Source organism: Zonotrichia albicollis, chromosome 4 (assembly GCF_047830755.1).
Source record: "Zonotrichia albicollis isolate bZonAlb1 chromosome 4, bZonAlb1.hap1, whole genome shotgun sequence".
Lineage (NCBI taxonomy): Eukaryota > Metazoa > Chordata > Aves > Passeriformes > Passerellidae > Zonotrichia > Zonotrichia albicollis.
In genome coordinates, this window is record NC_133822.1 from 36,162,929 (window position 1) to 36,176,852 (window position 13,924).

The 13,924-nt window shown below is 37.1% G+C and overlaps 1 protein-coding gene across 3 annotated transcripts in view; it reads right to left on the bottom strand.

Annotated features, from left to right (window-relative positions):
• The window catches only part of IFT56 (intraflagellar transport 56), a 55,822-nt gene that overhangs the window by 28,156 nt on the left and 13,742 nt on the right, over window positions 1-13,924 (bottom strand). For all 3 annotated transcript variants that reach the window (XM_074539466.1, XM_074539467.1, XM_074539465.1), the window contains exons 5-12: window positions 11,808-11,857; window positions 10,035-10,180; window positions 8,631-8,802; window positions 8,156-8,230; window positions 6,849-6,951; window positions 3,705-3,760; window positions 1,839-1,892; window positions 1,355-1,418 (exon numbers count right to left, since the gene is read on the bottom strand). In XM_074539466.1, coding sequence (XP_074395567.1) covers window positions 1,355-1,418; window positions 1,839-1,892; window positions 3,705-3,760; window positions 6,849-6,951; window positions 8,156-8,230; window positions 8,631-8,802; window positions 10,035-10,180; window positions 11,808-11,857 — 720 coding nt within the window. The remainder of the gene's footprint in view (window positions 1-1,354; window positions 1,419-1,838; window positions 1,893-3,704; window positions 3,761-6,848; window positions 6,952-8,155; window positions 8,231-8,630; window positions 8,803-10,034; window positions 10,181-11,807; window positions 11,858-13,924) is intronic.

The following is a 13,924-nucleotide window of genomic DNA, read 5'->3' on the forward strand; positions in this document are numbered from 1 at the left end:
ACTACATTTCTACTGCCATTCCCCCTACCATTGCAAGGTTGAAATCTCAGCCTCTCTATCTTTATTTTGCATATGAGTTTAAAAGTATTTCACAGTAAAATTCAGACTTTTGGCTTCCTAACAATTTCAATTTTGGGCTATATCTTCGCAAGAAATCCTTCCCTGACTACCTTTTCCCTGAATATCTCTGTATTATTTTTGTCCATTTGTGCTCTGGTCACTCATCACACCTGCATGACTGTTACAGGCATTAAGATGTTCCCCCTAACCGAGTCCTCCACTGCTATAGCCCATATTGTTTCTTCTGTTTTCTGGGATCCCAACTCTAAAGAGATAGCTTCTATACGAAAGGAAGGAGTTGGGGAAATCTCCTCTATGGAACCACTTCCAGCCTTCCAACATGAAATTCTCTGATGCATGACCTCAGTAGTACCAGGGCTGCAAGGGGAGCAGAATAGAATGGCTCAACAGTATTTCTGAGTATTTCTTTCCTCAGTGATGCCACTGTCTCTGGAGCTCCTTCTCTTTAGTCACCATGGACACAGGAGACAGCATTCACTCTCTGAGGACCATGAGCTGCCTGCACCATAAGCATGCACAAGTTACCCACCTTAGGAAACAATACTAAGTGACAATGCCTACAAAGGAAACTGGGAAGCCCCATTAAGTCTGTATTTCTATGTTACAACTACTGACTTCTTTTCATTTGGGAATTTTGGTTTTGGCAAAGAGAAGGGAAAAGAAGAACTTGGTTTGGGTCTTTTATTGAATAAGTAAAAATAAATACTGAAACTATACTGATATTGGGCCATGGTGGTGGGTGGGTTATAATGCCTTTTTTTCTCTCTTATTCAAGCAAGAAGTTAGTCCCAGACCTTTCATTTATCCCTATAGCCAAAGTCCTCTTTACATTTTTATGACCCTCAGTTTCAGAGCACACTCCCTGCTAGAACTCTATGTACTCAATAGGCTTTCATTAGTGGTCCTAGATTTGTACCTGTGTATCCCTGCCTGTAAGGTTTCAGCTGCTCACTTCATCTAATTATTTAGGCTGGTTCCTTCTGTTTCTCTAATGGGATTATTAGGCAAAGGCAAGCTGCCACAGAGTCTCTCACAAAGACTTGCAGTTTGCAGTACAGCCTCTTCTCCAGAGGAAGTCATACAGTAAGGTTTGGAAGTGAGACTTCTAATTTAAACTTTCAAATTTGTTTTAGACCTTTTGAAACTCATCCTATAGAAACAAAAGCCTAGCAATATTCCTGCTAACAGCCAGCAGTTAGACACAGATATGATGGTATATACTTGGATATTTTAAGATTGCTTACTTAATGGAAAAAGAACATTTCAAACATACCACATTCACTGGCTGATTCCCCCACCAACTGGAAGAACTGTTGAGCAATTTTCAGATGATCTCTCTGGAAGAAGAATAAAAAAGAAATCCAAGATGAGTTATAGGGCTGATGCTACAATACACAGTGAAAATACAGTCTGAGGAACACTTAGGGAGCAACTAACAAATAAACCAGGGCTGAAGCAAAAAGAGAAAAAAGGTAAATGTGCCATTCCCTGTGGCTAGATAAAGAACAACACCATACAAAGCAAATGGGGATTTTGGAAATAGAATAGAGAAATCAAATTCATCTTGATCTACTATCAAGACCAGCAACAGAAATTTGCATTTCACTCATTCTGGACTGATTACTGTACAGGAGGTTAAGACACTCAGAGATCCTGCAATCCAAGAAATTACTGCCTCTTTCACTCCATTCCAGTTTCTACAGATCTGTTCACATTGTGTTGTTGGAGAAGTTGGAGAACCTCATGGCTTTACCCACCGAGCCCATTTCTTGTCCAAGTGCTGCATTTACCACCCCTTTGAGGATGTACTCCTGGAAAAAAAAAAAAGTTAAAGGGATCAGAGAAGACATGGTGAAGATTTCAGAAGACACATCAGAAGACACATAAAAGCCTACGTGTGCATTATTCTTCATTAATTCAACTCTATCACAACTGGGTTTGGTAGGCAGCTGGTTAATGTGGTATTGCTTAAGCACTGTACCTATTTAGTCCCCCAAAATACATTCTATTTGCTAGGTAGTCCCTTCTACTAAATATGTTAAATGCAAAGGGGTACTGGTAAGTCTTATGGTCAAAGACAATGCACCAGGAGGAATATGGCAACATCCTTTCATGCCCTCTTCATCATCATATCACCAAGAAGTGTGTAATTGTTATACCAAAGCACAGATCCCCTTTCAAATATGCACATTGGTTAACCATAACCACTGACATCCTTGCTGCAAAATTCATAGTGTTTCTCATCAGGGCAAATATGTTAAGAGGTTTGTGCTCTGTGGCCATGTTACTCCAGTGAAATTAGAAACAGAAGTTGAGTACCTTCTAACCTCTAGTAGGAGAAACAACTATAGTTTAATTCTTCTCTGAACAAATTTTTCTCAGTGTGTAACAGACTCTTTTGTCCTACCTAAATCTTATAATTAAGAGTTATATCTATAAATCTGTTTTAGTAGGTACTCTTGATAAATTAGGATGACCTTGTTACAGAGGTAAACACAGAAGAAGAGAGACATCTTTCAAGAGACCAAGAGACCAACGAGAGAATGTAAAGAAATATTCTGAGAGTACTACCCAGGATAGTAAGAAATCATTTTAGCACACCAACTGTCTTAGAGATGCCAAATTATTATCCTACATGCATTGTGACAAAGAAGAAATTTGAGAAGTACTCAAGTAGGTTTTATAAGTAGTTTTGCAAGTGTTAGCAGGGAATTTTTTAAAAGTGTGAGTGAGAAATGGGAAAAAAAAGAGCACAAATATTCTCATTTCAAAATGTGATCAAGAATTAAAAGCCAAGTACATTGGGACAATATCCTACAATAGGAACAATAGCTGCAGAAAGCCATTCAAGTAAGTTTTGCTATACTGAAAAACGCAAGAAGTGTAAAGCGACATCAAAAGACACTGCTCACTCCTCAGCACAGAATCACCGGATCTGTGTTTTTGAGGTTTTCCTTTTCCCTCCCTCCCTCCTTCCCCGCCCCCCTCCCTCCATCTTATTCCTTACACAGACTCATGAAAGGTCCCTTTTATGCCCAGCTATGTGACCTTTGGAAAATAAACAGCAAAGAGGAATAAATGAGAGACTAAAGATGCTGGAACAGCCACAGAAGAAAATTACAGTAGCAGCCAAGGAACAACTGTAGTTTTCACTCATGGCAGCCAAAGTGATGGGATTAGAAAATACCATTTATTAAAACTGTTTAATCTAATCTAGCTCATTTTAATTGAAATGGCTTCAGGACAACCTATATGAGCATCTAAGCTAGCAAATCTGAGGGATGAAAGCCACACCAGACAGACAACCAGCTATAGTCGTAAGGGAGCTTTTACCTATGCAGTAATGGTCCATTTCCCAAAATCAAGGCTGCACACAACAGAGTTGTATTCTTAGCTAAACCCAGGTGATACAGTGATAAACAGGCTAAAGTACTCATATAGGCACATATATAATACTTCATGCATGCACATTGAATTTATTGTTGATGAAGGGCTGAAAACACAAGAGTTTTAAGAGTGGAAATGGGGCAAACTGTTCTCAGGATACCAGTTTTGTAAGTGGCAGATTTCATATTGGTTTATAATCTCTGTCTTTATGTGTCATGACATCATTTTCCAATTACCTGTGGAGCTGTAGGTTCCAGGTCCTTAATCAGGTTATAAGCCTCCTGCACATCATCTGAAATGCCAGACATTAGAATGCATGACAACTCATAGCACACTGTATTAGAACAAGTCACTCATCCTCTACAACAGTCCCCAACAGTCATAGACTAAGAAATAAACCACTTAGACAGGAGGAGAAAGGTAATGATAAATCATTGTGCATTTCTATCACAATGGTGATAGTTTTCTAGAACTCAAATAACAAACACAGAGTGAGTAATATCTTCTTTATTACCACAGTTTTCCTAGCAGAGATGGTTTGGTCCCTTTGTTCATAATGCAGTGGCTGCCTTCTCAACAGCACAAGGTCAAAATAATAAATCCATCATCTTCCTCTATTTTGTTTTCTCATATTTATTTAGCCCACAAAGAGAATAGGGTAACATGATGCTGTAGGAAAACTTAATCTTTTCCTTAGTAATATTTCAGCATCCTTCCAGCAGATCCTAATTAAAAAGGAAAATGCACTACTAGTAGTGAAGTTTAAATGTGAAGTTTAAAATCTAAAAATTACTTCACTTCCACACAAGAATTATATAAACTGAATAGATCATAAACTTTCCCTGAATTAAAAAATATGTTGGCACTATGGTTGGCTTTGTAAATCAGCCTAGTGAAGATCCTCTGCTACTGGCAAAAATTTTGTTAATACAGCATTACACCAATTGCCCATACAAATAAGCCTTATCAAACATAATTCTTTTCACTAGAACATACAATCCATGCAGCCATTTAAGGCAATATGCACTGGAGCTGCCAGACTCTCATCCATAACCTCTGCTTTCTTACCTACTCCCTTGAACAGTTCACATAGTAAGGCAGCATTACCTTTGTTTTTCTTTTTTCCCTTTTTTTAAATATAGTTTTGGCTAGCTCAGACCACCACCACAAAAAACCCCCAAAAACCACAAAAAAACACACATACAAAAAAAAAAAAGAACAATAAAAAAAAGAACAATAACCCTTATTTTTATTAATCCAGTGTAGACTATCAACACAGAACTATGCTATTCAGGCTCCAAGAGAAGCAACTAGCAAATCTCACAGCAGCAGATTACAGCAGGATCCCAGCTGACCTCAAACCCTGCTAGAAGTCACTATGCTGAAGAGTTAAAAAACAGGATGCATTTTCGTGCTTCAGTCATTCCAGTTCAGAGCATATATCATCAGTACAACCCTACGTTTATCAGAAATCTTTTCAGTTTTGGAGAGACAGCTGTAGTCATCCGAAGTAAGAATTTCTCACTTTCCTAAGAAAGTTGCTATCCTAGCAAGACATAAAAATGGAAACTTAGCCAAACCAGAGAAGAGGTTTTAGTCCAAATTCCCCTTGATCTTTGTCAGTACACGTGTTATTTGTATATCACAGTAAAGAGAAGAACCTAACTAATAAAAATTACTGCAAGGTTAACAGCATATGAGTGAACATGACTGATTTTTAACTGACGCATGAGATGTACTTTGTTTCCATGTAAGTAGAACTTAATTTGACACATAAGTTATTATCAACAATATTGTTGTGTAAGATAATTGGCAATATTGCCTGTAAGTGACACTGGTAATAATAATACTGGACAGAAAGGTGGCTGGGTACAGCAGACATGGATTTACCAATGCCAAAATGTACTCAAGGTGTGACTGACTGTGTAAATAAGGAGATAAAGGTTGATGCTGTATACCTTGACTTTAGCAATGTCTTTGAAATGATCCCTCATACAAACTTGAAAGATGGGACTGGCTCAGTAAAACTGTAAGGGGATGGAAAACTGGCTGGACTACCTAAGAACAGTGACCAGTTGTACAAAATCCAACAGGTGGCTCATCACTAACCAAAGCCCCCGCAACTGATACTGTTGAATAACTGATTTTTATTAGTGATCCAGATGATAGCATGGAGTACTCTAAACAAGTCTGCAAATGATGAAGGATTGTGAAGAATGCTCCCAGATATGGAGAAGCAGCTCAGTAGGCTGAAAAAAATGGGCTGAAAGAAATCTGATGAAGTTCAGTTGAGGCAAAATTGCATCTTGCTTGGTTTGAAACATGCCTGAGCAGGTGAACTGGCTAAAAAGCAGTCTGGCAGACAGTGCAGCCTTGCAGCAAAGGAGGCACACTGGATCATATTAGCATGAATGGAGCCATCACAGCAAAGGAAGGAATTCTTTATTTGGCACTTGTGAGGTTACACATGAGTACTGTGTCCAGGTTTGGGATCTGACAATCCACACAGACTTTGAAACACTGGAGTGAGCCCACCTGAGGGCCCCCATGCCAGGAAGGGGGCTGAGGAGAAACTGAGAGAACTGAGTTTGTTTAGCCTTCAGAAGAAATGACCTCAGGGGAGATCTTCCCACTGTCTACAGTTAACTGATAAGAGGATATAGAATAGATGGGAACAGGTTCCAAAGAGTGAGAGAAGGGCAGTGGACTCAAGGTAGAACAGAGGAAGTTCTAACTGGATGCTTGTCTAGACAAAACTTTATCTAATTGGACCTGCCTTGAATCACACAGCTGGTCAACCCACTGCTGAATAAAAGAACACAATGGGAGAATAGGAATAGCTCTGAAAAACTCAGATATAATTCAAAGAAGCCAGCAAATACAGGAAAGATACAAGCAGAAAATCCTTACCAACTGATTCTGGCTACCTACCTGCATTCTTCAGGAATTGTAAAGTAGATTTTAATGAAATATCTTGTTCACAGTCACTTTGGTTCATATTTTGTTTGTGCTGTATTTACAGAAATGGTTGTCCTTGCCTTTACAGGACATATGCCTACCATTCTCACATATTCAGGCAGAGGAGAGGTCCCCTCACTAGAAACAAATAAACACTACCATCCCCAAAGCCATCTCCTGCAACCCAAAAACTCCAATACTCTGCTGAAGTAGGCTTTTTTGGAGTGCACAGTATTAAAGCCTTCTCTGCAAACCATAGGAACTTTTACTTTGCTATTTTACAGAGTAAAAATAAATTGGAAGGGAAGTGAAATAAATTACGTTTTACTGCAAAGAAAAAAAATCAACATTGAATAAGTTGAGATAAGATAAATTAATGTCATGCCTGAAGCTATGAAAGAGCCAGAGGAAGGTGTATTTACCTTGCTGGAGATAGTAAATCACAAGATTCAATCTTGCCTCAGGAATAACATCAACCAGAGGAGGCAGGACTTGCAAAGCCCCTTCTCCTCCTCGGAAAACCACCTGAAGAGAAAAGCAGCATATTGATAATCATCTATCAGAATCTCTTCTATGATAAGTTAATTCAAGGAAATTAATCCTTAAATTCCTGCATAAACAGTACTAAAAGGTCAGTGGCTCTGGCATTAGTTTAGTTCCTGCTTTTATATAGCTGTAGATTATACAGTGTGACAATCTTTATTCTGAAAAATAGAAGTACTTAATCCACATGTAAAGATTAACTTATTTCAGCTTTTAGCAGCTCAAAAGAGTGATACATTATATATCAAAGATTTAAAAGAATAACATAGCCTGAGTGAAGGGAACACATACAAAACTATAAACTGCTTATGATGTTTTCATATGAAAAAATTAGGCTAACAACTTCACATTTATTGACACAGGACTGAGTGACACAGGATCCTAAAATGATCAGGAGCAGTTGGTTATACTCTGATTTCACATGATAGTTCCTCCAACAAGATCTAATGTACTTATTCAATAAAGCACTGACAAAAATACCAACATACAAAATAAACAACACTAACTTTAAAAAGTCCAGTTTGAAAGCAGTTTTAACTCTTGGAGAAAGAAATGTTAGCTTGTGATGACTGCTCTTGAAAAATGACAAGACAAGTAACTACCTGTCATTAAAGATGAGCAATCTACTGTTACCAGTTGTTCAGCAAAATAATAATACCACTGAAAGGAAAATTAACCATTAGTTCCTCTTAGTGACTCTTTTACTGCAGAACATAAAAGTATTTTGCTTTTACAAGAATCTTTTTTCCTAGAACTCTCTGCTTAGTACTTTTGGGATGAAGGCCATTTTCATGTGCTATCTTTATTCCAGTCAAATTGTTCTGGTACTAAATAAAGTTCAGGGTCATTCTGACTTGTTTCTACAGCGTCTTTACTGAGTGGGCTACACAAAGTATCTTGCATAGGTACTCTTACACAACATACATTGTTTTAATATGCCTTAAAGACTAAAAGCAACAGTATTATTATTTTCTTGACACAGTCTCGAACTGTCAGGGAAAAATTCCAGGAAAAAAGTAAATAAATACACTTGATTATACTGGTAGGATTCCTGGAATGGGACTTATATGGCAGCAGAGACTCAATCAAGTCTGCAATTTTTCAAAATATTCCAATTTATTAATCATCATGAAAAGCTCTACAAGTGAGTGCAGTTCATATTAAATCCCAGAAATGCTTTACTTACCAGATTGTGCTTAATGAGCTCCTTGCCAAACTCAAAAGATGATGAGGCACTGTCTGTCAAGTTTTTGAGCTCTGCCTGGAATTACATACATTCCAAAATTTTAATATAAAACCAAAAAAGCTCAGAAGCCTAAGTGGAGCTACAAATGAGCTCTAAAGCTGACACCAAAACATCTCCATTGGTGTTGGATGACTAGAAGATTTTGCCTTTCCACTTCTATCTAATTATTTTAGCAATTGGGTAATACATATAAACACAAAACCAAAAGGGCACTGGGAAAATGGTAAGACCACTGGGCACATATATGGACAGACAGGTTAATGTCAGGAAAACTGAAATAGGTGACATTTCCTGTAAGAACAGAGTGACAAGGTAAAGGCCATTATCAACATTACTGATTTAGACAAAGGAAAAGAAACATGTATGGAATCTTGAACTAAAATAAAGATGAGTAGAAGGACTGTCCAATAGATACCTCTGCAGCCTTTCCATTGTAAAGTCGGAAATGGTTACAAGCCTTCAGGTTAAGAGCAATGGTGCTGTCAGGAACTTGCTGAAGATAAACAGCTAGCACTTCCTGTGAGACATCATAGTAATCCAGTTTGTAATAGCACAGGGCCACATATACATTCAGAGCCAGGTATTCCCTGCAGGAAAGAGGATTAAAGAGAACCTTTAAATCCCATCAGATAGTTTAACATTTCCCCACTACAGCACATTAAAATCAGTAAATAAAAAGAAAGCTTTCACAACTATACATATTTTATAAACACATCAAAACTGGGGCTTCTGAGAAATGCTTAGGGCTTCTCTAGTTTGTCAGCTAGGACACATTCACAGTATTTTTTTCCACAGCAGCTACTGCAGCTTTTAAAAATTACCAACCAAACTTTTGGTTTGCAAGTCTGGGAAATAGTGGCAACTTCACACCAAGGAAATGTGCAGAACATGAGCTTCATAACTGGCCTGGCAGAACATGATTTTCTAAGCAATATACTCAAAGACATTTGATGTGCACATAAAAGTTTGTACCAAGTACAATTATTTCAAAAAATCCTTGTCATTACAAGCAGTCAAGCCAGAAGAACTGGACAGAAAAAAACACAAGCATTTGTGAAAACTCTAAGTAAAAGGATAATTGTTATGAAGGTTACTCATTTAGCTTTGAGTGATTATTTCTGCAGGACTTGGAGGTTAAAATCTCTTTCCCAAGCATGACATGATACATGCATTATGATGGATTTCTCTGAAACATTCAAGAGGAGATAGATCAAAAGATAGCAGTATTCTGGGACAGCAGTTTCTATTTTCTTAAAAATACTTCCAGCCACTTAGGAATTCAATTTGTTCCTTGTTAAATTCTGAACTAAAAATTTGCAGAACATGACAGAAAAACCCATCAACAAGAATCACAGAAGATAAACAGAGAAGGAAAGAATTTCAGACTTAAAGGAATGCAAGGAACTCTACATAAAACCCAAGAACTGAACCATTCTAAGAAAGGCTAAGATGTGAAGGAGAAGTCAATAATTCAAGTCCCAAGATCTGCCGTCAGAGGGGAAAAAATAAAAAGACAAAGCAGGTACATAACCATATATCATTTCAGAAGAAAAAAGTAACAAAAAAAAAAGATATCAGAATGAATTAACCAACAATTTCACAGAAAGAAAACAAGAGAGAGCAGACTTCTTTTTAAATGTGGGGTTTTCAATAATACTTTGAATGAACAAAATTAAGGAGCTGCAACTGGTGCACATTCTGTGATGAGAAAGGGACACAGCAGTTGTTGAAAATGTCTACTTTCAGAAACCAAGCAACGATTTGGAATTTAAATAGCACCAATAACACAGAGGCTCCAATAGGGATTAGAGATGTGCACCGATTGTCCAGCAGAATGCGCTTGTAGATATCAATGGCTTCTTGGTAGTGGGACCGCATGTAGTGGATGGATGCCAGGCTCAGCTGATCTTCTGTAACATCCTGCAGGTTCTGGTGAGAGCTCATCAGTTTCTTTTCATCACTGAACTAAAAAGAGTGGGACACATTCTCAGAAGAATTCAACAAAAAAAGTTTTTTAATTAAACAGGTTAGTTTTGTCCTTGCTGGTAAACACCATTAAATATCTGGAAAACTGCTGTTCCTTTAATTTGACAGACAGAGAAAGACAAACATAAAGAAGAAGATGAGTTCAAATTGAATAAATGTTAGGCTAAAACTAAGCACACATTTTCCTTTAAGGTATGATTTAGATATAATTACATGTCATGTGCTTTGATGGATAAGAGGGAAAGAGCTGAATTAATTATTTCACAAATGGAATTTCGCAACACAAAATTTCATTGTAATTATTCAAGCCAGCAAAAATTTTGCTGTTTGTAGATCCAAATCTAATGTCTCATGCATAGCAGAAAAACACAAGACTTGCAAACACACAAGCCCTAATTTTACTAGTCCTCTTAACAGCACTAATAAGTTCACTTCCACCAGCCTCCAATTTCTAGTTGCTTTAAGTAAATAATTATTTTTAAAAGCATTGCTGAATAGCACATATAACACACACAGAGAAGGCTAAAAACAAGGAACAGAGTTAAACATGCCCATTATATTTGTATTACAATAGTGAGGTTGAGGCTATTTACCAATCGGTCTGCTCAAATCATTTATTCCACTGCTTCCCTTTGCTGGTTTTGCTGATTCAACAGTAATTATGAATTTCTCTTAGACACAATTTGTAATATTATATATTTCTTTTTCCACCTAACTCCTAGTTTTCTTGAAATTCTTCTCCTCCTTCTTTAAGCCAATTACAAAGTTAAAGGCAAGACAAGTTGCTTAACAGAACTAAAGGCATTGGGCTTCGTAGCTTTGGTAAAACCATTTATTTCCAGTGACTAACTAGATAAAGAGAAGTTGCATATTTCCTAGTTCATCACAGATGTCTGTAAGTGCCAATGCCACTGAAAAAAAGGCTTTAAGATTTCTCTCTTAAAACTAACAGATATCTAAGTAAAGAGAATCTGACATCAAAGCTAACATTCAAGATTTATATGTCCTTTTAAGTCAGTATCATTAGTAGCAGAATGCTTCTTATGTATTCTGGTACAGGATGGTATAAAAGCTAATGTAAGGGAAGATAGCTATGTGTAGTAAGTGAAATAAGTACTTAATTATTGTTGAAATTAAATTAAATTTCATGCTATTAACAATATGATTTCCTGGATACTGAACCAGGACGAGTAACAGCATATACACCATTTTGGTCAAATTGCTACATATAAGAGAGCTGCAAGTTAGGAAAACTTGGTACATTTAGAAAAAAAAAAAAGTAAAATAGTGGCTTCTGCATTTCTGATTTTATTAAGGTTTCAGGCTCCTCATGATCAAAAATATCACTACATATCTATTGTACAACTTATGTGAAGTGTACTGGCAATACTTTCCTTAGAAACATGCTGAGAGCATCTATTCTGAGATCATGTTTTCATACTTGCTTTCTCCTCCACATTTTAATACAGTAGAGTGGTTATGAAAGATGTTTGTTCTTCTGCCACCACAGGCATTTTAATTATTCTGCCAGGCTGCCAGCATAAATTACACATTAGTAAATTGAAAAGAAAACAAACAAAGCAGGAGTGAAAGAAAGACATCATACCTTATGTGCCAGGTGAAAGAGTAAACGGTTCTGGAGACCACTCTTAGGTGCTGAAAGGGAAATTCAGTAAGTATTATTATAATGAACTACTCGCAGGGTATCTCTTTATATTTTTAACTTTCTTTCTCAATAGATATGAATGCACCCCTACTCTTTCATTAGCTAGCCCAAGTACAGATCTTCACTGAGAGCCTTGGCAGATCATACTTTGGGGGAGGTTCTACCAATTTTAGAGTGGTTTAGAAGTCTTCCTCATTCCTGTCTTCATTCCCTGACTATTTCTTTTTAAATCCCTGTTGAAAAAAATTTTTCATTGGCCTCTACCTTCAATAAGACTTAAAACTTCTATGAATTGCATTATTGTTTCCCTACACTGATTTCTCAATCACTCTCTCGGGCTTTTTGGGACACTTTTTCAAAATAAAAAGCAGCAACAGGTAAACTCAAGGCTCCTTCTATATGTGTCACATTTGAAATAAGTTTTGATTTATAATTCCAGGAATCTCGATAACTTCTAGTTAAGTTCTATTGAAAAACCCAGCGCTGCTACCATTTTGATAGGTATGCACATTACGTGATACCTCTAATATTTCTTCTGTCCTTAGAAATGAAAGGCACACAAAAGAATTCTAGGGACAGGCAGATAAGATTCAAACTAAGAGATTAAAGAGGGATATTTTCTTACTAGAGCCAGTAAAGTGAATGAAATTTCTTGCTCCAGCAGGATTAGGAATTCCATTGATTTCACTCTATATGACACAAATTGTAAACTGCAGAGTTTTAAGTCACTACAGCTTTTTGCTTCACCAAGAGCTACACATGTCCTGGTCAAACAGAGCTATTCATTTCTTTTGCAAGCAATCTTCCAAAAAGCCTTCCCTTGTTTCCTGTGCTTTTCCTAGCCTAATGAGCACTCTCATTCTTGCTCAGACCAACCAGCTGGCAAAGCATGTTCCACAGAAGGGGTGTACATGGAATCTTTACAAAAAGCAGAATTACTTACTGTGTTTATAAGGCCACAAAAGTGCAGAGTTAGCACAGCAATAGCCTGTAACACAAGGCTGTAATTCTTCTGACATCCTAAACCATAAAAGAGGGCTCAAACCACCAATCTCTCTTCCCCACCACCCCCTGAAGATGGAATTTATTTTTAAAGCAATTTAGAGAGAAATTTCCAGGTTTCTTATTCTTTTCCACATAGTAGGTAAACTTTGTAACACAGTGGACAGTGCCAAAACCCAGGCCATTCTGATAAGATTGCCAGCACAAGGCTGCCCACCTACTTCTGTAAGTACAGCAACTATTTCTGCTCTTTTTTTCCTTAGCAATCTGTGTTATTCAACTGTGTTTCTAGAAAAATTAGGACAGTTAATTGTATTTTTAACAAACTACTAGAATAGAAGACCAAAACACAAAGGTGGTATGAGAGCATTCTCACAAGACCACAACATCTTGTAAGATAGTTCTAACAGAGCATCAAGTTGTTGAGGAGGTAATTGTCTTCAGCCTAGGATATATGTGGGAATTAGGCTACTTATTAAATAACAGAAAGTTTCTGATTTTCAATAAATACTGCATAGGCAGCTGCAGTAGTATAACTGACATGACAGTATGTATATTTCATCCAGCGAGTTAGAAAGTGAAGAGTACCCTCACTTAAATACATGCTCTTTACTCTACATGTTCCCCAGCATTAATTGGTAGGTTTCTATATCAAAGTTTAGAAGGGTTACACATGGACTCTACATGTGCTTTTGTGAGAAGTTTCAACCACAACCATCCTTCACAATTCAAAACATTTGGTCATCAAAGACTCCAAAAATACAAGCAGGACATATTGTGGGATTTATACTGAAAATAACATATTGTATAATCACAGCACCATGGGTAAAGACACCAATGTTCCTTTTTTGAGTAGGTTTTCTTTTTTTCCCCCTTTTGAGTGTGTTTTAGCATTAATTTCACTGTGAAAATTGTGACTTGCAAGCAATACTGTCAAGAATCTAAACCAAGGAATTTTTGTTTCATTGGTCAACCAGTGAGTGCAGTCTACCCTTGCAAACCTGGCATCTGATCTGACATCAAAATTGTTATTTACTTCTTGGCAAAAGCTGGAA